Source organism: Talpa europaea, assembly GCF_964194135.1.
Source record: "Talpa europaea genome assembly, chromosome: 2".
NCBI classification, from domain to species: domain Eukaryota; kingdom Metazoa; phylum Chordata; class Mammalia; order Eulipotyphla; family Talpidae; genus Talpa; species Talpa europaea.
In genome coordinates this window covers 23,130,067-23,152,223 of record NC_140068.1, presented here as the reverse complement: position 1 = coordinate 23,152,223, position 22,157 = coordinate 23,130,067, and the positions used below count along the sequence as shown (strand labels likewise).

Here is a 22,157-nt window from a genome sequence, read left to right as displayed (position 1 = left end):
GGCCCTGAAGAAGTCCTTCGTCTGAATCTTCTCATTGGTTTCACACAGCAATCCTGTGTAAAGTATGTGTGATGGCTTCCTCTCTTTGTTGGAAGACACTGAGCCTCAGAGGCTAGAAGATTTGCCCTAAGTCTCATAGTAAAGTGGGAGCTATTGGGATCCGCGCTACTCATGTCACCTGACAAAAGTCCAGGCATGGGGCAGATTTCTGAAAAATCAGGAATCTCGTTAGCTGACTCCAAGATTCTCCTCATTTGTTTATGGCTAGTTTCTACCATTGCTAAAATACGCATTTAAAAGTAAAACTGCAAATACTGATCAATCACTGAATAACCAATTTGATGACAAATGGTACTGCATGATACAAATATTACATTTTTCATAAAATTAGTAGTCCTCTGCCAAAAAGGCAGCAATTCAACATTTGGCTTTACCTTAACCAGTGAAAAAACTTCTGGAAACAAAAGGTTGTAAACATCTATCGGCCAAGTCTTTGATATAGAGATGTGGTCTTTTGAGGCAAGAGCTAATTGGAGAAAGAAATTCCTTTACTTTAAAGTTAAAGATAACAGTTGGGTGCCAGAGGCGAGCCATGCTCCAAGTATAAGAAAATTCCTGATAAACCAGGAGACGCCATAGTCGACTCCTGCTAAATTCTTCCTGTTTGTTTAGGGCTAATTCCCTAGGATGTGACAATTGGTATGATAGCTGTTAGAGTGTGCATTCAAGAATAAGTCAACAGCAATTTTGTGAATGGTTGAGCTAGTAACCACGGCAGCACAAATAACACACTCGGAAATGGTCAATGTTACAACTACTGATATGTCACATATTGACCATTTTTGAGAATCAAAGGCTATAACCATCTCCGCTTCTGCCCCTGATGAAATATTTGTAGTTCTTTAGGACAACAACCAGCAACCTTATGGAAGAGGAAATTGCCCCTTGATCTTATAGTTAAATACAGAAACTAGGCTGACTAGATAAAGTAGAGAAGTAGAAAACTCTTTGTTTAGATTAGGAGACTTTCTCCCTTCATTGAGAGTTGGGGGCTAGGGAAGAGTCAGTGCGGCTTGCCTGGCATGAACGCCCTCCAGGCCCTTGGTTCCTTAATATCAAATCAATATTAAAACAATATACTATAGATGATGATTTCTATATAAAAGCCTTCTGTTTTTTACTTTAATCAATTAGTTATATGTTAATCTAAACTTTATAGGTTAGTTAGAAATCATCTGTCTCCCTTCCCCCAGGTAACTTCCTGCCCTTGTTTTCCCTCAGCCCTTAGTTAATTGTCACCATGGCAAACTAGAAATGTTAGTTGCAGAAACATTAGCTTTTTTGCTAGTAATACAATAACTGTTGGATTGTTTAAAGTAAATAACTACTTTGAAAACATTTGTTTAGCAACTGTGCCTTCTTTAAGCAAAGAATAATAAATGTTACACCTCTGCCGGAAGGCAAACAGACCCTTGGCTGCTCCTGAAAAAGAACATGCAATGATTATTATCTTCCTACCTTATGCTTATGCACTCACGGTTTGCTTAGTGTAAATGAAGGACTGCCAAGCCCCTCAGCAGGATGATGTCAACACCTTGATCAAGTATCTGCGTCTCCTCATTCCCCTTCCCCTTCCCTTATCATTTCTCTACAATTGCGCCAATGCTGCCCACTTTCCAGCTACCTTGGCTGTCTTCTCTCTGAACTGTCTCTTCATCCATCCTGCAAAGAGGAGACAGCAGTAGCTTGAATCTTCCACTTCTTGAATCTGGAATGTGCCACAGAGATGAAGATACCAGCCCCAAACAGGTGTGGGCTGTGTAACAAACAAGCTCATAGCCATTGTATGTGTAAGAGTGTTGCCATATTGGTTAGGGAAATGAACAACCCAAGAGAAAAATAAGAATAGGAAATTAAAAAGCAAAGCATAGCAAACAGGGTACAATTGGCTAATGGATGTATTCAATCATGCGCTCCTCATTGCTAACCAAGGAAAGTGTAATACAGAGAGGTGCTAATCAGACTGGAAAGGAATTTTTTAGAGTACAGGTTCACACCTCTTAAGATGTATGTTACCAGGCCATACTAAAGCACACTAATCCTCCACCATAGGTCATTGGGCTTCTCCCCAGTGTGCCCCCTGCCTCCCATCCTCCCCCTTGGGTAGCCTAAATTCTATAGTCAGATTTCTAGGATTTGGTCTGATTTAGTTTTGTTGGTTCCTTTTCTTTGTTTCCCTATTCCACATATGAGTGAAATGATTAAGTATTATTCTTCTGACTTATTTCACTTAGTATATAGCCCTTCAAATTAGTGATTTTGTAATCTTCTGATAGATACCTCAGGGTGGAATTGGTTTAGATGTCCACCAGGCACATGAAAAAAATCACTTATAATCAGAGAAATGGAAATCAAAGCCGCAATGAGCTATCACCTCACTCCTCTGGAAACTGTCCATATCAAAAAAAAAATCCGAAAGAACAAATGTTGGTGAGGGTGTGGACAAAAAGGAACTCTTGGACACTGTTGGTGGGTGCAGACTGGCCCAGCCCCTGTGGAAAAGTTTCCTCCAAATATAAAAAAGAGACATTATTATTAGGTCATTTGAAGATTTACAGAAACAGTGGGAAGATAGAGAGAAGTCTCATAAACTTTATATTCAGTTTTGTTATTAACATGTTATAATACATTTGCCACAATTAAAGAACCAGTAGTGAAACATTATTACCTTACGTCCAGAGTTTATTCACATTTCTTTAGTTTTCATCTCATGCCTTTCTGTTGTGGGATTCCATGTGTGAGACCATATTACATCTAGTTACGTCTCTTTAGGGTTATCTTGGTGATAAGTTTCTCAGACTTTTCTTGGTTTTGATGATCTTGGCAATTTTTCTGAGCATTGGTCAAGTGTTTTGCAGGATGCCCCCCAATGGAAGTTTTTTTTTTTTTTTAAGATTTTATTTATTTATACAAGCGCTGGGTACAGTCAGAAGTGCGGGAGGGTGAGAGAATTCACCAGAGTCAGAGCGGGGAACAGAACAGGCAGACTGACAAAACACACTGCTGAGGGGAGCAGTGGGTGGCAGGAGAGGTCTGCGCGCCATATGGACCCTTGCTGGCCGGCCGGGGATCGAACTGGTGCTGCAGAGGCTGTGGGGAGCTTTGCAGCCCAGCGCTCAACCACTGCGCCACCAGGGGAGACCCAGTTAGTTTTTTTCTTTTTTTTAATTGGGTTGGTATAACAAGTTTGGGGAAGGATGACCATGGAGGTAAAATGCCATTTTCATCAAACCATAATCATGACATAATCATCGTTGACTTAACTGATGGAGGTAATATTTGCCAAGTTTCTCTACTGTAAAGGTATTCTTCATCTTTTTTTCATACTGTACTCTTTGGAAAGAAGTCACTGTGATTAGTTCACATTTACGTTGTGGGGAGTTATGTTCCATCTCTGTGAGCATGGAGTATCTACATAAATTATTTGGCAGGGAGATTTGTGCCCTCTTATCCTCCCCTTTATTTATTCAGTCGTTTATTTATATCAGTATGGACTCACATATATTTCTTAAAGTCAGCTGTTTTATATCTCTTCTAATTTTTTTAAAAGGTTTATTAATTTATGCATACAAGAACTGGGGTAAGGCCTCCCCTGGTGGTGCAGTGGTTGAGCGCTGGGCTGCAAAGCTGCCCGCAGCCTCTGCAGCGCCTGTTCAATCCCAGGCCGCCAGCGAGGGTCCCACATGGCACAGCAGACCTCTCCTGTCACACCCGCTGCTCCCCTCAGCTGTGTTTTCCATCAGTCTGCCTGCTGTGCTCCCTGCTCTGGCTCTGGTGAATTTTCTCACCCTCCAGCGCTTCTGACTGTACCCAGTGCTTGCATGTATGTATGTATGTATGTATGTATGTATGTATGTATGTATAAATAAATAAATAAATCTTTTAAAAAAAACAAAAAACAAGAACTGGGGTACAGGCCAGAGGTGTGGGGGGTGAGAGGATTCGCCAGAGACAAAATGGGGAACAGAACAGGCAGATCTACTGAAATACACTGCTGAGGGGAGCAGCGGGCAAGTCAGGAGAGGTCTGCTGTGCCATGTGGGCAAATGCCTGGCCAGCCAGGGATCGAACTCATAATGCAGAGGCTGCAGATAGCCTCATAGGTTGCATCTTAACCTCTTGCACCACCAGGAAGGCCCATATCTTCTATTTTTTTTAAATTAATGTTTATTAATTTATCTTCCATAAAAAATATTTAAGGTTATCCTCTGATTCTACTTTGTATTACTGTCTATGATACACATATATACCTATATATGTTTATAAATATTTGTGTACTATACATATATATAATACTTGTCTCAAGCTACTAATTCTTTTTTATCTGTACCTATTTAATTTAAATAGCTGTTTTCATTTCTAAGAGTTATATTTCGTTGATTTTAAGCTAGTCTGGTCATTTCTTTATCGTCTCTTCTTGCTTACTCACATTTCCAACTTCATTTAAGGAAATACTTGATATTTCACCCAGCTATTTTATATTCTATAGCTTGTAATCACAAAATATGTAGTCCAGGAAGGGTTGCTTAGTCTATTTAAGACACTATAAAACCAAATGATAACTCCATATATACAGTCTGATCCATTGAGTTGCTTTTATGACTTGAATATTACTTGTCTCATTACTAAATTCTTTTTTTTTTTTTTAAAGATTTATTTATTTATTTATACAAGCACTGGGTACAGTCAGAAGCGCGGGAGGGTGAGAGAATTCACCAGAGCCAGAGCGGGGAGCAGAGCAGGCAGAAGGACCGAAGTACACTGCTGAGGGGAGCAGCGGGCGGCAGGAGGGGTCTGCGCGCCATGTGGGACCCTCCTCCGGTTGCCGGGGAGCAGCCGGGGATCGAACCAGCGCCGCGGAGGTTTCGGGCAGCTTCGCAACCCAGCGCTCAACCGCTGCACCACCAGGGAGGCTCTCATTACTAAATTCTTGAAGGAAAAATGGTTTATAACTGATTCTCTTTGTATATGTGTTATTCAACTTTATTGTTATTCAAGTTATACGGCAACATTTGTATGAGTTTCTTAATACTTGCAATAATGTCCTTTAATTTTTTATTTCTGGTAAATTTTCACAATTGGATGCTATTTGGTACATTGAGTTTCATTCTTATACTTGAGCATTTTGCTTCTTATCAATATGGAATTATTCTCCTTACCACAGTGAAGGTTTTGTTTGTTTGCATGCTTGCTTTAAATTCTTGGTCCAATATTGTTGCTCCTGATTTCTGAAGCAGTAGTGTAGTATATAGTGATCCTGCCTTCCAGTCAGACTTACATCCAAATTCAAGTCATGGTTCTGTAATTGATTTTCTTTGTTATTAATCTCTTTGAACTTGAGTGTTTTCATCTACAGACTGAGGTTAATAATGCCTGCTTCATATAATTATAGAAATGCCAAGTTAGATGAACTATTGTGTGAAAATTGCCTGGCACATGCTAGACAGCCCACTCATAGTACAAACTTTATTTCCCTGATATGTCTGCCTTCCCCCACCCCCGCCTTTCAATATGTGGTTTTATTTTAGGCACATCTTTTGTAAATAGCATGTCATTAACTTTGCAGTTGGAGTCTCTTTTTAAGAGAAAAATATAAACTATTTCACATATTGCAATAATTGCTACCTTTGTCTTCATTTGATTAGCTTCATTGCTGTTTCCTTGATTTTCTATTTCTTTTTTTTTTGCTCTATAGGCTTCTGTGTTTATGTCTTTTGCATTGATAAATATAGTTTTATTCCATTATTGACCACCCTAAACTTTCTTAAAATTTTGTTTAGTGATTATCAAAATAAAGTTCATTTATGGGCGGGCTATAAGTAACAATTATTATTGTTCCTCTTTTTCATGTCATCATATTTGAGATATAATTTATTTCTTTATTGTGACACACTATTAATTTTATTTCACGTATTTAAGTGGCTTCAACATGTGAGAGAAAAAGGAACTTCTGAGAGTTAAAAGCAGTCTGGCACTCACGGCCAGACCATGGTGCTCTTCTATTGAACATTAATAATACTTAAATCTCTGACATCAAATGTCACTCAGCGATGCTAATGAAATAAGATACTGTAATTATGAGCTTAGACAAAGTCACTTTGCAAACCATAAATATGACTAACCAACCCACCTTGTGACCAATAGGAGTAACTGCTTCACCCTGTTCCACTTCCCCTACCTCCCAGATAAAAATTAAGATACCAATTACAGAATTACTTCAACTTTCTGATAGCAGCCTACCCAAAGGAAATCCTCACACACTTCCGCCCACCTCAAAATTACCAATAGTGCTCAAATTCTTTAACAAGCTTCTTTCTCCTTGCCAAGAGACACCCAATGCCCTCCAGTGATGAGTGTGGTCCCTTGCTATTGCAAGCATCAGTAAAAATAATTTTAGCTAGTTGCATCATAGTGGTTTTTTCTTCTTTCTTTTTTTTTAAAGATTTATTTATTTATGCATACAAGAACTGGGGGGTAAGCCAGAGCTGTGTGGGAGGATGAGAGGATTCACCAGAGACAGAGTGAGGAGCAGAACAGGCAGATCTACTGAAATACACTGCTGAGGGGAGCAGCTGGCAGGCCAGGTAGGAGAGGTCTGCTGAGCCATGTGGCTAGCTCCCTGGCCGAGGATTGAACTAGAGCTGCAGTGGCTGGCCTGGATATAGTTTGATAGCGCTGTCTTTAACCCTTGCGCCACCAGGGAGGTCCCTACTGGTTTTCATTACATCATGGATGAGTATTAACCAAATGCTTGCTGCAGAATTTTCTACCATTGCCTGGCCAGTCTTAAAGCCATGAACTTGTTCATGATCTGAGCATGTACAATGCGGTCTTTCCACTCCTTCTCTCCTCCCAGGACATCATCAGAGAACTTCTTACTCTTATTAACAATAATGTACTTGTGAGTTACAATCACTGTAAAAGTTTTTTTTATTATTATTATTATTTTTTTTTTTTTATAGAGGCATGCTTTATTTATTTGTTTGCTGGTTTGTTTGTTTGTTTTGTTTATACATGCACTGGGTACAGTCAGAAGCGCGGGAGGGTGAGAGAATTCACCAGAGCCAGAGCGGGGAGCAGAGCAGGCAGAAGGACCGAAGTTCACTGCTGAGGGGAGCAGCGGGCGGCAGGAGAGGTCTGCACGCCATGTGGGACCCTCCTCTGGTGGCCGGGGAGCAGCCGGGGATCGAACCGGCGCCGCAGAGGCCGCGCGCAGTTTCGCAACCCAGCGCTCAACCGCTGCGCCACCGGGGAGGCCCAAGTTTTTTTTTTTTATTATTTTTGTTATTTTTACCTTCTGAGTCCCTTTTGGAATTCAGTGCTGCAGAACATCCCAAGGCTGACTTTGTTTCTTGGAAAGTGACTCTTGAATTTTGCTTCATTCCCATGGTGTTTTAATCTTAGAAACTTCCATTTTTTTAATTAATGTTGTTATTGAAGTACCATTATTTCACATCCTTGCTAGTGTTTTGACATTACAGGAGTACCCCTCTATGTGTAGCAGCCCTTCATTGCTAAAGGACCCACAGTCCTCCACCCTAGTCCTTTGTGGTCTCCCCTACCCCATCCCCATTTTCACCTCTCTCTCCCCCTCCCTTTCTGAAAGCCAAAGTAGCAATGAGCTGGCACACTAGAGCTAAACCTAATGTTGCAGGATATATTCTCCTTAATCTTCACAAAATGCATAGTCATAGGCTTCATCTCCACTCTAACATTTTAGAGCTTTATTTTTTAAAATCTGAAATAGCTTTGGCACTTTCAAAGAGCCAGATCATGGGTTCCTTAGCCAGTCCTACATTTTTTCTGCTGACAAGATTCTAAGACCTCAGCTGTATGAGCACGGAGGGCAGGCCAGGGTGAGGGTGACAGCTGGCTCATCATCTTGCCTCTTGGCCCCGCCCTTGTGTTGGGTAGTGTGGTTCTGCTGGCTGTGTCAGCTTTCCACTATTAAAATCTCACTGGTGTAGCTCTTTATAGAGGTAGGTGGTTTTTTAAAAAAAATGTTCACGGGATCTTAAATCTTGTCAGCTTGGAGACCAAAAGGTTTCCTGTTGGGTGATTTTTGCCAATACAAAACCTGCTCAGTAATTTCTGATTTGGCAGTAGAGGTTACGATGTACACGTTGAATTACTTTGACTGGAGAAAATCTTTTGTATAAATAAAAATTTTACTTCAATAATACAGCAGGTCCATATGGGGGTGGGGAGAGGATGGAATGTTATTCTACTCATATTTCAATCAATACTTTAGAGGGAAACTGGAAAATGACTCAGTTTTCATTGGGTCTTCTTATCTGTATTTTATTTTAGCTGTATGATCTTGATTAATTCCTATACATCAGCATCTGTAATTGTGTATTTGTACATTTTAAAAATCTACTAGTACTTCTGCTAAAAAAATCTTGATTATAAAATGAAAAGATCCTAATGACTATAATTACATAAAAAAATTCTAAACTATGATTAGATTTTAATAATGGCTAAAGCTATTATTGACCTATTAATGGCAGGGAAAAAACTATGCCTAGATATTTTTTCCAAAACTTCTCACAATACAGAGGAGTTCAAATGTTGCCATTATGAATATGTGAAAAACTACTAGAAAGTTAAAACACTGATCTTTAATGTAAATGCAGTTTAGCCTAGAGGCAGCTGATCAGTAGAGTTTTAGAAAGAATCAAGGTAAGAGGACAAAGCCAATGGTGTGAAGAAATGGTGAAATCATACTTAGGAAGAAGTCAAGACAAGAAGTACCTGAAGCAAAATGAATGCAGTATTTAGTATGGATGGACGTTTCAGGGGGATGATTTCAGACAAAAAACAAGCTTGGAGATGTTTGCTGTACCTGTCATTTATTAGCAAACTCCTACTGCCAACACCCCTCCCACAGTGGCCCTCTTAGCATCACCACCACCTTCAACAATAATCAACATGGGTAAAAAGATTGTACTACCACCATTTGAAAAGATATATACTCATTCATTCTACTACTGCTACTATCAGAGTTCTTAATTCTCACACGGCCTTGTGTGAGTGGGTGTTACTTGTTTTTATGCCCTCACCCCAACATATTCCCATTCCTAATAGCATACTGATTTTCCAGTGCCCTTACAATTCACAACTACATGATTTGGATGATGTACACTTCACATCCAACTCTATGGATGCCCTAAGGAAAGAAATTAAAGTCAATTACCATCAATGATGAGATATTTCCAGGACTTCTGGAAAAGACATGTTTATTTAGCCTGTTTTTGCCCTGGATAGAATGTCTGATGACCTAAGTGTGGAAGCCCAGTGGGTCCTGTATGTGGTCTGAGGGCAAAACCAGCACTGGAGAAGGCAATACACAGAGGTGTCAGTGGAAACAGAACTGTTCAATGGAAACTGATCCAAAGCCAGGGCCGCTGCTAGTCTTTCCTAAGTGATTTTAAAACAAGTTTCTATCAAGTGTATCTTTTCAATGCCTAGCTAGTATATAAATAAAACTCTCACTTTTGCAAGTTTATTCTGAAGTGACAACTACACAAATACTTCTTAGTAAACAAAGTATTGTGTGTGTGGAGTTAGTCTTAAGACCACTTCACCAAATAGCATGTGTGTGATTCGCGTACTTCACCAGATGGATGTTAGTCTTTAATTCAGTAGAAATGTCACAAAAGTCCATCAGATCAGAGTCCATGGCACAGCAAAGGGCAAAATGTACTCTAAAGCAACTTTTGTCCAGAAGGCAGCTTAAACAAACATATATTAAACAAATAAATTCTGGAATTTGTTGTTGAAACTTCCAAGAAAAAACGACTCTTACAAGGGATTTACAGCTAAAAGGTATGCAAGATTAAGTCATCGTACAAGTCATTTGAAAGTAAGGATGGGAAAAATAAGGCCAAGTTATAGTTAGACACAGATGATATTAAATTTGATCTGTTATTAGTATAAAAAAGCAAGAATTCACAAGAAAGATGAATGAAAGAAACTCTTAGGTGAAAAAGAATTCCCACATCATATTTAGTGACAGAGGCAGAGAATCTCATAAATATCCAAGAAACAAAACACATTTTGCTGTTATGCTCAAACTAAGGCATTTTATTAGTTGGTTTTACACCTTTAAATAGTATTTTGGTGACCAAGGAACAGTTTCTGCCATCCCAAACTAAGCTTTCAAAACTTTATTTGTCGGAGGAAGAACATTCTTCTGATCAACACAAAATATTTCTACTTAGCAAATCTTTTGAGTTAACTAAAAAAATTGCTCAGTTCAATATTAACTACCTCAACAACTCAATTTAATTTTTTTTGTTAAAAATGTGTGCAGTATAGTTTGAAAATCAAAGGAGAAACTGTAAACATTTTGTGGATTGGCTGAAAGTAGAGTTCATTTCATGGTGATTCGATGTCTCCAATACACATTTCTGATACTTTCTATAAATCTCAGCAAAGTAAATCCATTTACTAACATTTCAAAAGAAAAGCTGGGTTTTTAACTGAAAGTGCAGTATTAGCCTTTCTTTGCCAGTTGGCAGCTTGACATTTTTGCAGGAGTGATCATTAATACTTCTTCACAGCTGATGATAACTTTAATCTTCTCTTCCATGTAAAAAAAAATATCAATTGCACATTGTTCCTTTAACTGGTTTCTTTAAAAAGTAGCTCGGATTCTTTAAAAAGAGAGTTTAGCTATTTCATTGAATTTGGAAACAAGTTGAAATTCTGATCCATCATTCTTTAATCTATAAAAAAGATATTTGCTGTATTTAATAAATCATATTATAAAATAACAAAAGGAAAATAACAGTGAAATAATTATTAATCTAATTGAACATTTTTCCTTTTCCTGCAACTTTCCCCCTATTCATAGTATTTTTTTCTCTTATTTTTCCTTTTCCTGCAACTTTCTTCCCTACTCTACTATTTCTAAGATTTACTATAACCGTTCCATTATATTCCACAAAAAATTGTATTTTATTTTTAGAATAACCTCTCCAAAAAATGTTTGGAGAGGTTAATGTGATGCTGCTCACAAAGATGATATAACATTTATCTCATAATTTATATACGCCAATTAATGTGCCAAGGGCTTTGTTAAATCATTTCACTTCACAAAGCTAGTCTAGGAGGCAGATTCTATTATTCTATCTTCATAGATAAACAAACTGAAGAAATGTACTTGTGCTGCTAGGAATCGGGAGCAGTGACACAAATGTGGGCTGTTTAACTCCAGAATCTTTTACACAAGGCATGTATCAACTGAATTGGAAGCAAGATAAAAATCTTATGTTTAAAGTATACAACCAATTAAATGTAAGTTTACACAGAATACAATCACTGAAAAATAAAAGTAAGAACTCTTAAAAAATATGATACCTACAATATTTATACTAATTATGATAGCACAGAAAAAAATAAAATGACTGATTTTTGTTAATTTCTGACCATTTTCTCTAAAACTCAACTACACCTTGTCTTATATAATAGGTATGGTTCAGAAACATTACCAATATGTTAAGTAAATATTTTGAACGAATCATTTCAAGTGCACTGAGAGCTAGTTAATTTAAAGAAAAAATGAATGAGGGCTCTTCTATGAAGTAAAACCACAAACCCCAATTCATTTGATTTTTTTTTAAATTCTTTTTTTTTTTTTAGTAGAGGCATGTTTATTTATTTATTTGTTTGTTTGTTTATACATGCACTGGGTACAGTCAGAAGCACGGGAGGGTGAGAGAATTCACCAGAGCCAGAGCGGGGAGCAGAGCAGGCAGAAGGACCGAAGTACACTGCTGAGGGGAGCAGCGGGCGGCAGGAGAGGTCTGCGCGCCATGTGGGACCCTCCTCGGGTGGCCGGGGAGCAGCCGGGGATCGAACCAGCGTTCGCAGAGGCCGCGGGCAGCTTCGCAACCCAGCGCTCAACCGCTGCGCCACCGGGGAGGCCCCTCATTTGATTTTTAAAGTCTATATTCTCATAAATTGGATTACATACCTACAGATTTATTTTTCAAAGGATTTCCTTAGGTTTTGAGCAATATTACTGACGAAAGCAGTTTGGAAGTTTCACTATGAGAAGTTCTAAGACATAACATTTTCTTTGCATCATTATTATGAATTATAAAATCGTCTTCTAATACCATAACTGTGTTGTCCTTTAAGCATAAAATCTTAGTAATCATCATTAAAAGGTAGAAAGAGAAAAGACATCATAACTGTGGGCACACAGTCAGGTGCTCGAAGATACCTCAGTGACCACACCGGCAGCTATCGTGGATCCACTGTAACGCAGCATAAATCTCCCCAGCTCTTTAAAGTCTTTGTAGAGCTCAAGGGCCACTGGTCTTTGTGTCTGTAACTCTACCAATGCATTCTGGCCTTTAGTCAAAAACCTACCAAAGGGAAAAAAAAAGAATAAATGGATATTCAATAGCAGAAAGTGCAATAACCTGAAAAATAAGTATTTCCTATTCAACAGATAAATGAATTTAGCCGGTTAAAAACTTAAAAGGATCTCCTTAAAATGAAAATAGTTGCTTTTGTTTTTTTCTGTTTAGCTGAAAGAAATTAGAGTGATTCTAGATTTAGGAAATATTAGCTAGATTATATATGTGTTTACCAAGTTTCCAATACAACTCTATCCCTCGATGGACCCTAAAGGTTCAAGGCCCCTCTCCCAAGGCCTTCCCTGTCATTCCCTCATGAAATTGAAAGGTTAATTATCTAATAAGGAAAGTGAGGAATTGTGTTTTAAAAGAGAGCACAAAGCCCTGTGTCTTCCCCAGTAAGATCATATTTGTGGATTGTGAGTTAGGAAGTTATTATTAAAGAGCATAATCAACTAGAGCCAGAAGACTACTCTAAATCTCCCTTCCTCCTCTGTGCTTTTATCAGAGAGGAACAGAAGTTCTTTAACAGGGGTTCAGGACAACATCATATAAGGGGGATGGGGCATGAGGCTGATTGTAAACAGTTTCATGCAAATAAGTAAACCAGCAGAAGTCCTTGTGTGTGGACCCAGACACTAAAAGAGGTAAAAGTGAAAAGGGCATTTTGAAAATATTCTCTAAGTTACTTTTGAAGTGCTCTGGAAGGATAGAAGGTAACAATCATAAATTCCCCCTGTGAAAATTTAGTTCAGGGACAGTCAGTCAAATAACTTTCTAAAAAAAGGTCTCTAAGCACTAGTTTGGGACAATTTCAGTCCAAAGACCCATTTCTTAGGAAGCATGTAATTGCGCTTAATTTAATTTCCAGACTATTCATTTTCACTCCATATAAAGCAATCAATTCTGTGATGTAGTAGTGGAAATGAAGGTTAAAGGCCAAATGGTCATCATGAATGGGCAATGTGGAAAAGTGGAAATGTGCTGGTATCTAATAAGAGAATAGGACTAAGCTACAAAAAAGTAAAAGTGAAAACTAACATAAGACTATATTAAGACCAAGTACCACTGAGCTAGGATTTTGCAGCAGGTGCAGAGAGGAGAAATTCAGGATTAGATATGATGAGCCAATATCAGACTGAGAATTTTTCAAATCGATTGTCCAGGTCAAACCACCTAGGTCCTGCCAAAACAAGTATAATTTGTGTGAATGAAGTGACTGGGCTAGAATACTGGCTCTGTCACTTGTTAGCTTTGTGACTCTGAACATGACATACAACCTCTCTACATCTCAGTTTTCTCATCTGCAAAAAGGGAGAATAACAGTACCTGCTCAGTAGTTGCTGAGAATATAAGCACATGAAAGCATTCATGACAGTCTAGACAACTGTGGTCCTCAAAAAATGTAAGTACTAATCATGTCATATTTCTCAGAACATCATGACAGACACCCATGCTAGAAACTGGAGACTCAGGTTGAAAATAAAGAACCATCTTTAAGAGAGAGATTAAACAAATCTTTCCTCCTGACTAAGAGAGAAATAGGCAGGGGTGTACAGCAGTGTGAAGATTCTCTCTTCCACCTGCAGCAAACCCATTAACCCACTAACCACCTCTGGCCTCTTACACAGGTGCAAAGAGGAGGAACACCCAAGTACTGAAAAAAGGGGATTTTTGGATGGAAATCCCCATAGGGTTGAAATAAGGAAAACCCCAAAGCTGAAGCAGCCAAACCAAACTGTGGCTAGTCTTTAGTTGAATTAGGATAAGAAACTTAAGTTTCTGAGGAAGCACTTCCTTTGAAAAATCCCAGTCTTGTCCCAGTCAAAGGGAAATTGTCTACAGCCAGGTCTAGATTAATGATAATCAGGGGGGACCAAATTGGGGGTGATCACCTCAACTATGGCTCCAGGTGGACTTCCAGCAGGAAGGAAAGTACTTTCTGGGTGGGGGGAAAAACTAGAAACTATAGAATTTATAGAGAATTTTCTTTCAGGACTTTCTTAGCAAAGGAAATAAAATTCTTATTAAGGAGGTGATAAGAAAGTTAATAGGTGGAATCTTTAACCTCTGGTTAGGCATAATTCAAATTCATCTTTAAGCAAACTATTTTTTAAAAATGTCTTTAAGCAAACTAGTTTTTAAAATGTCTACGTACAATTCATATCCCCTCCTATTGTAACAGGATGCCCCCAGGAAAGGGGGAGGTTTCAGGTTCCCTGCCCCCACCCAAGGGAGGGTGGAGCTGAGCAGGGAGAGAAGAAGCTGCAGAGGAGACTGAGGAAGGAAGGAGGCAGGATGGAGAGCCAGAAGGAGACCTGGAGGAGGCGCATGGAGCAGAGATACACGTGAAGAAACTGCACTTGCCTTTTGGTCGTGGACTGGGTGACACAGATATGGGTGAGAGACCAGTGGGGAGGTGACAAAGGCAGTTTTTGTCTTGATTTTGATGTTGCTCTTTTCCCTCCAGACTTGTCTGATTGTTTCTGATCCTTTTCTGTGGGTCCCCACTGGAAGATGCTTTAGACTTGTGGCAGGCTTTGGGGCCTTGCTCTGGGCCAGTCCTGCTTGGGTGGACTTTTACCCATGAGGGGATGGGTAACTTTGGGTGCTTGATTTAGAAACTATATGCTTTGCCTTTCCTGTATTGTTTCCTAATTGTATTAAAGTTCCTTCCCATTAAAGTCTCATATGTTTTGTGTTGATGCGGCAGATGGCAGAACCTATTTAGAGCAGGCAGGTTTGCAGAGTCTGGGGTGCCCCTCTCCCTGCCCTGTAACAGAGCCACATGTAACAGAAATTGTATCAAGCAATCATACCCAAACAAGAGTTTAATATTTGCTTTTGCATTTGTACTTGAAAACAATTATTTCTGGAACAAGTTAAAAAAAATTTCACTTAACCACAAAGAGAAATACAACACAAATGAATTTATCTGCAAGGAATCTGCTTAAATTGCTGTGGTTATTTTTTATGCATTAAAACACTTACTTAGGCTTTTTCTTTGTGACTTCTCCCGTGCTTTTGTTTAAGACACTAATCAATCGTTTGATGACAGCAGGCTCACTCACAGTTTGGTAGTGTAACAGCACCTAGAGCAAAAAATTTCAACATCTCTGACACTCACATTTAATTACACTCAACTCAGCACTGCTGCCTGGGGGGCTTTTGGGCTCATTGTTCCCTGCTGAAACCCACCCGCCACTCTATCAGGTTGTTCAGTAACTTACCAGGGGAAAGGTCACAGGAGGCAGCTCAGATTTCTATTCCATCACTTACTATATAAACTGTACTGTCATAACTTTACTCTCAGCTTTTAACTCTTTAAAGGAAGAGAGTAATAATAATAACATCTTAGGGGTGTGGTAAAGATTAAGAGAATTTGTCACTTAGGACAATTATTGTTATAAGGAGTAGCAGGGAAAGAACCTGGAATTGAATTTCATTGCTTTTACATGAATATTTCTATACCTCAGTTTCCTCAGTGTAACATGTCACTCTTACAGGGTTGTGACAAAATTAAATAGGATCAGACACTGTGCCTGGGATAATAGATGTTCAACAAATGTGAACTGTTTCATCATAAAAATAAGAGGGAGGGGAAATTACATCATATTCAGTAGTAATTAATGTATTCATTGCTGGATAATGAAGATGAAACATAAGGGAGTTTAGACAGCCTTTGAAGTCAGATCTGAGTTCAAATCCTGATTCTACTGCTTTTGAGCTATAGGATTTGGACTAAATTCTTTAAGAACTTTTCCCCCCTAACATCTCCAGTCTCAGATTTTTTTTTTTTTTTTTTTTTTTTTTTGCATAGAAGAACTGGAATGTAGACCAGAGATATGGGGAGGTGAAAGGATTCACCAGAGACAGAGTGGGGAGCAGAACAGACAGATTTACTGAAGTACACTGCTGAGGGGAGCAGCAAGCGAGACAGGAGAGGTCTGCTAAGCTGTATGTGGGTTAGCTCCCTGGTCTGGGATCGAATTCAGGACATAGTGGTAACAGTGCTGAGATTTAACCCCTAGGCCTTAGGCCACCAAGGAGGCCCGAATCTCAGGTTCCTTATCACTAAAATGATGAAAATCAGGTAATATTTTTAAAGGTGTCTAGCACAAGGTAAATTGTTCAGTTAACTCATGAACTTATATATTTATTATTTTTATGTCCTACATGTAAAGAAATCTAATATCAAAAAGATTAAGTAAAAATGTGACTATGATCAGAACTGAACTTTATGCTTAGGTCCACTGGAGTGAGTTAAGACTATCTTCATTCAATAATAAGCACATAAAGTTCAATGTGTCTATAGTTTGAGTAGAGTAGAAAAAACAAGCAATCAGGAAGTGGCAGAGCTGAATTGGACGTAAACACTATTTTATGCTGTTTGTTTGAAGAAATACTGACTTCTCCACACTGGAATCTCCTGGTTAAAACAATTGGCACATTCATAAAACAGAAATATAAGAGGGACTATGGATAAACCTTTCTAAAATTATTAATGTATACTCTATTTCTGTATACTTTCCCTACTTTTACAAAGATAAATCCAGGACAACTATATCTGATCTGAAAGAAAACACAGGCTCCTGGCTGGTCTCTGCATCCACTCTTGCCCCTTTACAATCCATTCTTCATATGTCTACCAAACTGATTTTCTAAAATACGTATTTAATGGTGTCCTTGCTTTTTAAGAACATGTAAACTTTAATTCCACTATAAGGCACCAAGGTTTCCCAATCTGACTCTTGCTTAACTCTCCAGCATCATCTTTCTCCATCCTCTTCTGTATTTAAAGCTCCAGAGAGAGAGCTTTCATTCTCTACATGCATCGAGGTCATTTACACATATTATGTTCTAGCTAGAACACACTCTTCCATCCCTGTCATTTTATTCGGCTAACTCCTATTCATCCTGTTCTACCTCTGGTCTCAGTATAGATTCACTTCCCACAAGAAGCCTGAACCTCTAGTCTGAGTTGGATACCTTTCTATTTATCATAATCCTACAACATAACATCTAGTACATAACATTACAATATAATCTTACTACATAACATTACAATTTTTATTGTAATTGCCAGCTGTCATCCACTGCAAATATGAACTCTGTGAGAAAAGGAAGTAGGTATACCAGTGACAGACATTTGTTGACACTCACTAAATATATGTGAAGTGAATATGAGAATGAAGGAATAAAGAACACCTAAAATGCATGAACAAAGTCAGTCACTTGGGGGTTTTAAAAGAAACAATTGAATCTTCATCATTCCACAAAGACAAATTAGTTTTCTTTTTCAATGGCATTTGGCCATTGTGAAGTGGAAAGATTCAAAAAGTATTAGAAATCAACTCTTAGGGGAAATAAAACTTTAATACTGCATAGCAAAGTGGTGAAAAACATGCTAGTGCATTCAAAGAACTAAGGACTCAAACACCACCAAGGTAAATGTAGGCCCAAACATCTAAGAAATAGCTCTTCTGAAATAAGCAACTTGGGTAAACAAGCAGGATTCCCTTCACTCAGCTTGGGTGTGACTAAGAAACTGGTACTGGTTTCTATGGCTTGCTAAATCTGAAAGAACAGAGGCATATGAATCTAATTAAGAGACTTTTAACTTTTGTGAGCTATATGTGGGTTCCAGGGTAAAATCAGGGTAGATAAAATGGGTTGTGGCAGTATGGGGTTAGATTTTATTTGCCTTTCTATCTCCATAGCTTAGCACAGTTCAAACAAAATGCTTATTGAATACATGAGAGAAAAAAATCCATATGCAAATAAGTGGGAAGTAAGTGTACACTATCTTTTAACATTTTAATTCATGTGGCATACAACCAAAGTCATCTATAGCTTAAAGCAATATGCAGGAGTGTAACAGGAAAAAAAAAAAAAGTGTTGAATTTCAGAGTGAAAAGTGCTGAGTCCTGGCTTAATCATTTATTATTCAGATAGTTACAACCTCTCAGTCTCTAACAGTATTGGGGTCAATACTAATAATACAAGTCCACAATCTCTTTGCCTGCAATTTCAAAACTCCAAAAGAGTAAAAACCTAAGTTTTTTCTAAATCTGTTATAAACCCAGTTAAGTAGTAAAATGGGATTAGAGTTGAGGGAATTTATAAGGTGTGGTGCAGACATATTAATATGTTTGATCACAGGGTATTGCTCCCTCTGTTAGGGGTTTTCCATAACATTCATGCATCATGTCACATTTCTCAAATGTGAATATTTCTGAATCCTGAAACACTAGCTTGAAGAGTTTCAGATAAAAGTTGGGACTCTACATGGTGCTATGGGGATCAAACTATCTAGTGTTTTATAAACTGTAACAGAATACAGAATCTATTAGTTGTCAAAAATAAATTATTTTCCTTACACTTCCTTAACCTGCATTTAAAAATTAAACACATACATGATTAACTGGTTTTCAACAAGGGTACCAATGTGATCCAATAGGGAAAATATGATCTTTTCAACAAAGGGTGCTGGGAAAGTGCAATCTACAGGCAAAGGAATGAAGATGAAGCTCTACCCCATACCATATTAAAAATTTAACTCAAAATGGTTCAAAGAACTAAATACAAGAACTAAAACCTTAAGACTCTTAGGAAAAAAATATTCTTTACATTGAATCTGGTAATGATTTCTTGGATATGATACCCTAAGATAGGCAACAAAAGAAAAATTGATATATTGGCCTTCATCAAAATCAAAAACTTGTGCATCAAAGGATATTATCGAGAGAGAAGAGAAAACCCACAGAATGGAAGAAAATATATCTGTAAATCATACAGGGAAATGCAAATCAAAACCACAATGATATACCACTTCATATTTATAAACAAAATGTGGCATATACATACAATGGAATATTATTCAGCCTTAAAAATAAATGAAATTCTAATATATGCTACAACATGGATAAAGGTCTAAAACATTATAAGTGAAATAAATCAAATACAAAAGGCCAAATAATGTATGTTTCCACTTATATGAAGGTCCTTGGTAGGCAAATTCATAAAGAAAGTAGAATGGTGGTTGCCAGGGGGAGGGGGGAGTGAGATGGGGAGTAACTGTTTAATGGGTTCAGAGTTTCAGTGTGAAAAGATGAAAAAGTTCTGGAGATATATGGTACTAATCACTGTACAACAATAAGAACTTAATGCCACTGAACTTTACACTTATTAAAATGGTATATTTCATGTTATGAGTATTTTATTGCAAAAATACATGAATTTAGTTAACAATAATATGTGGAATTTACCATTTAAACCAAGGAAAATTTAAATATATCTATGCAGAGCTAAGGAATTAGTTCCTAAATAGTGAAATTTTAATTGCTTAGGAAGCCTTTTCTGAGTTTAACAAATTATGGTGTTTATTTTTCCCCCAAAGGGAAAATATGACTATTTTTTTCTGAAAAGAATTTCAACCAGGTATTTGTGAATCAATGTATGCTGGTAGAATCCAATAAAACAGCACTGAAAAACTTTCAATTCATACTTACATTTAAGAAACTACAGTAGACAGGAAGACAGTATTACTATTCAAAGTAACTATTGACTTCTTGACCTCTCTATCTCTCCACTGGCAAAAATGATTGCTGCATGAGTAAAAGTACACAGTAACCAACCTCTCCAGCTTCTCCCCATAGGACATACTACTTTCTAAGAATGAGTGCCATTCGCTCATAGCAATTAAGTTATCTTTTTTGCCTATCAATACATAAATTTTGATAACTTAAAAATTAAACATTTTCATTTGTAACAATTTTTTGCATAGTTTTTATTACTTCCTTAGCATATGAAAGGAATAATTGTTAAAATTAAAGTATTTAAACACCATCTTACAAATGACTTTAAATGATCAAAATTACGTAGAAATTATTACAAAGAATTATAAGCAAAGTATTACAATTATCTCAAATATAGGTGGTTAAACATGTAATGAAGTAAATAAATAAGTTCTTAACCTCTAAAACACCATCACTAACTTTTTTTTTCTAAGCAAGCACTTTATTTTTTTTTTTAAATAATAAATTTTATTTTTATATTCCCCATACAATTGCAACTCCCCCATTCTGACCCCAATACCTCCCCTCCCGCCCCTCACCCCCCAAAAGTGTCTCTGGTTCATAGTTTTTGTTGATTTTGATTTTCACTTTTTTATAGTTATTCATTTTCCTGGTCCCTTATTTAAGTTTTCTAGATTCCTGCTATGAGTGAGACCATCCGGTATTTTTCTTTTTCTTTTTGGCTTATTTCACTGAGCATGATCCCTTCCAGCGCCATCCATGTTGCTGCAAATTGCATGTGTTTATCTTTTTTGAATGCTGAGTAATATTCCATGGTATATATGTACCACATCTTCTTGATCCAGTCATCTATTTTTGGGCATTTGGGCTGCTTCCAAAGCTTAGCTATTGTAAACAGTGCTGCTATAAACATAGGGGTGCAGGTGTTCTTTGGAATGGATGTTTCTGTGTCCTTTGGGTAAATACCTAGGAGTAGAATTGCTGGATCATATGGAAGCTCTATGTTTAGTAGGTCCAGAAATCTCCACACAGCTCTCCATAGTGGTTGGACCAGTTTGCACTCCCACCAGCAGTGCAGAAGAGTTCTTTTTTCTCCACACCCTCGCCAACATTTGTTGTTGCTAGTTTTTTTAATATGTGCCATTCTCACTGGTGTAAGATGGTATCTCATGGTAGTTTTGATTTGCATTTCCCTGATTACAAGTGACACCATCACTAACTTTAAAAAAGTTTCCAGATCAATTACTTTTACTGGCTTACTTTTTTTTTTTTTTTTTTAAGATTCATTTATTTATTTATGTAAGCACTGGGTACAGTCAGAATCGCGGGAGAGTGAGAGAATTCACCAGAGCCAGAGCAGGGAGCAGAACAGACAGACTGACGAAGTACACTGCTGAGGGGAGCAGTGGGCGGCAGGAGAGGTCTGTGCGCCATGGTCATCCCCGCCCAGCGGCCGGGGATCGAACCGGTGTTGCAGAGGCTGCGGGCAGCTTCGCAACCCAGCGCTCAACCGCTGCGCCACTGGGGAGGCCCAGGCTTACTTTTGTTTTAAAGATGCATCAAGTGGTGAAAATCATCTGTTTATATTTTCAAAGGCAAGTCAATCCTACTGATTAACATTTTTTGTCATGTGGAAACTGTATATAAGTGATTAAGAAAAAAAGTCTAATGGGAATATGCTTTTTTGCTAAGGGCAAAAACAAGAAATCATAAAAGAATAGTATAAACCCAAATATCTGAAAAAAATACATATAAAACAGGAATTCAAATGTGTATATTCAAATGATACTGGCCAGAGTTGACCTGCAAGACAACCTCATAGTAGGCAGGGTCTGAATACAGTGTTTAAACACAGTTTATCCATTAATACTAAAGGGTGGATAACATGTACACATAAAAATACACTGAAATGGGAAGAGTTGTTCTCTATGATAGAGTAATTATAGAACATTCTTAGTATCTTTATACTTGCTGTGCTTTGCAAATTTTTCTATAATGTGTTACTTTTTAAATCAGAAAAATTACATATATATATATATATATATATATATATATAAACAAAACAAAAATAGAAAGACCCATTGGAAGATTAGTCACTTAATCTTTGAAATACACCAAAAAGGGATCTACCATTTTCCCTAGATGAATTTTATTATTATCATCAGCTTGTCGCTCTTTAAAAAAAAAA

The 22,157-nt window shown here is 37.7% G+C and overlaps 1 protein-coding gene across 1 annotated transcript in view; it reads right to left on the bottom strand.

Annotated features, from left to right (window-relative positions):
- Positions 1 to 12,274: 12,274 nt before the first annotated feature.
- Positions 12,275 to 22,157, bottom strand: part of LOC311186821 (HBS1-like protein) — a gene marked incomplete at its 3' end in the record, with an annotated part of 34,924 nt that continues 25,041 nt past the window's right edge. Inside the window, exons 12-13 of the mRNA XM_084258020.1 lie at positions 15,423 to 15,523; positions 12,275 to 12,437 (exon numbers count right to left, since the gene is read on the bottom strand). Of these exons, the coding sequence (XP_084114146.1) occupies positions 12,275 to 12,437; positions 15,423 to 15,523 (264 nt within the window). The remainder of the gene's footprint in view (positions 12,438 to 15,422; positions 15,524 to 22,157) is intronic.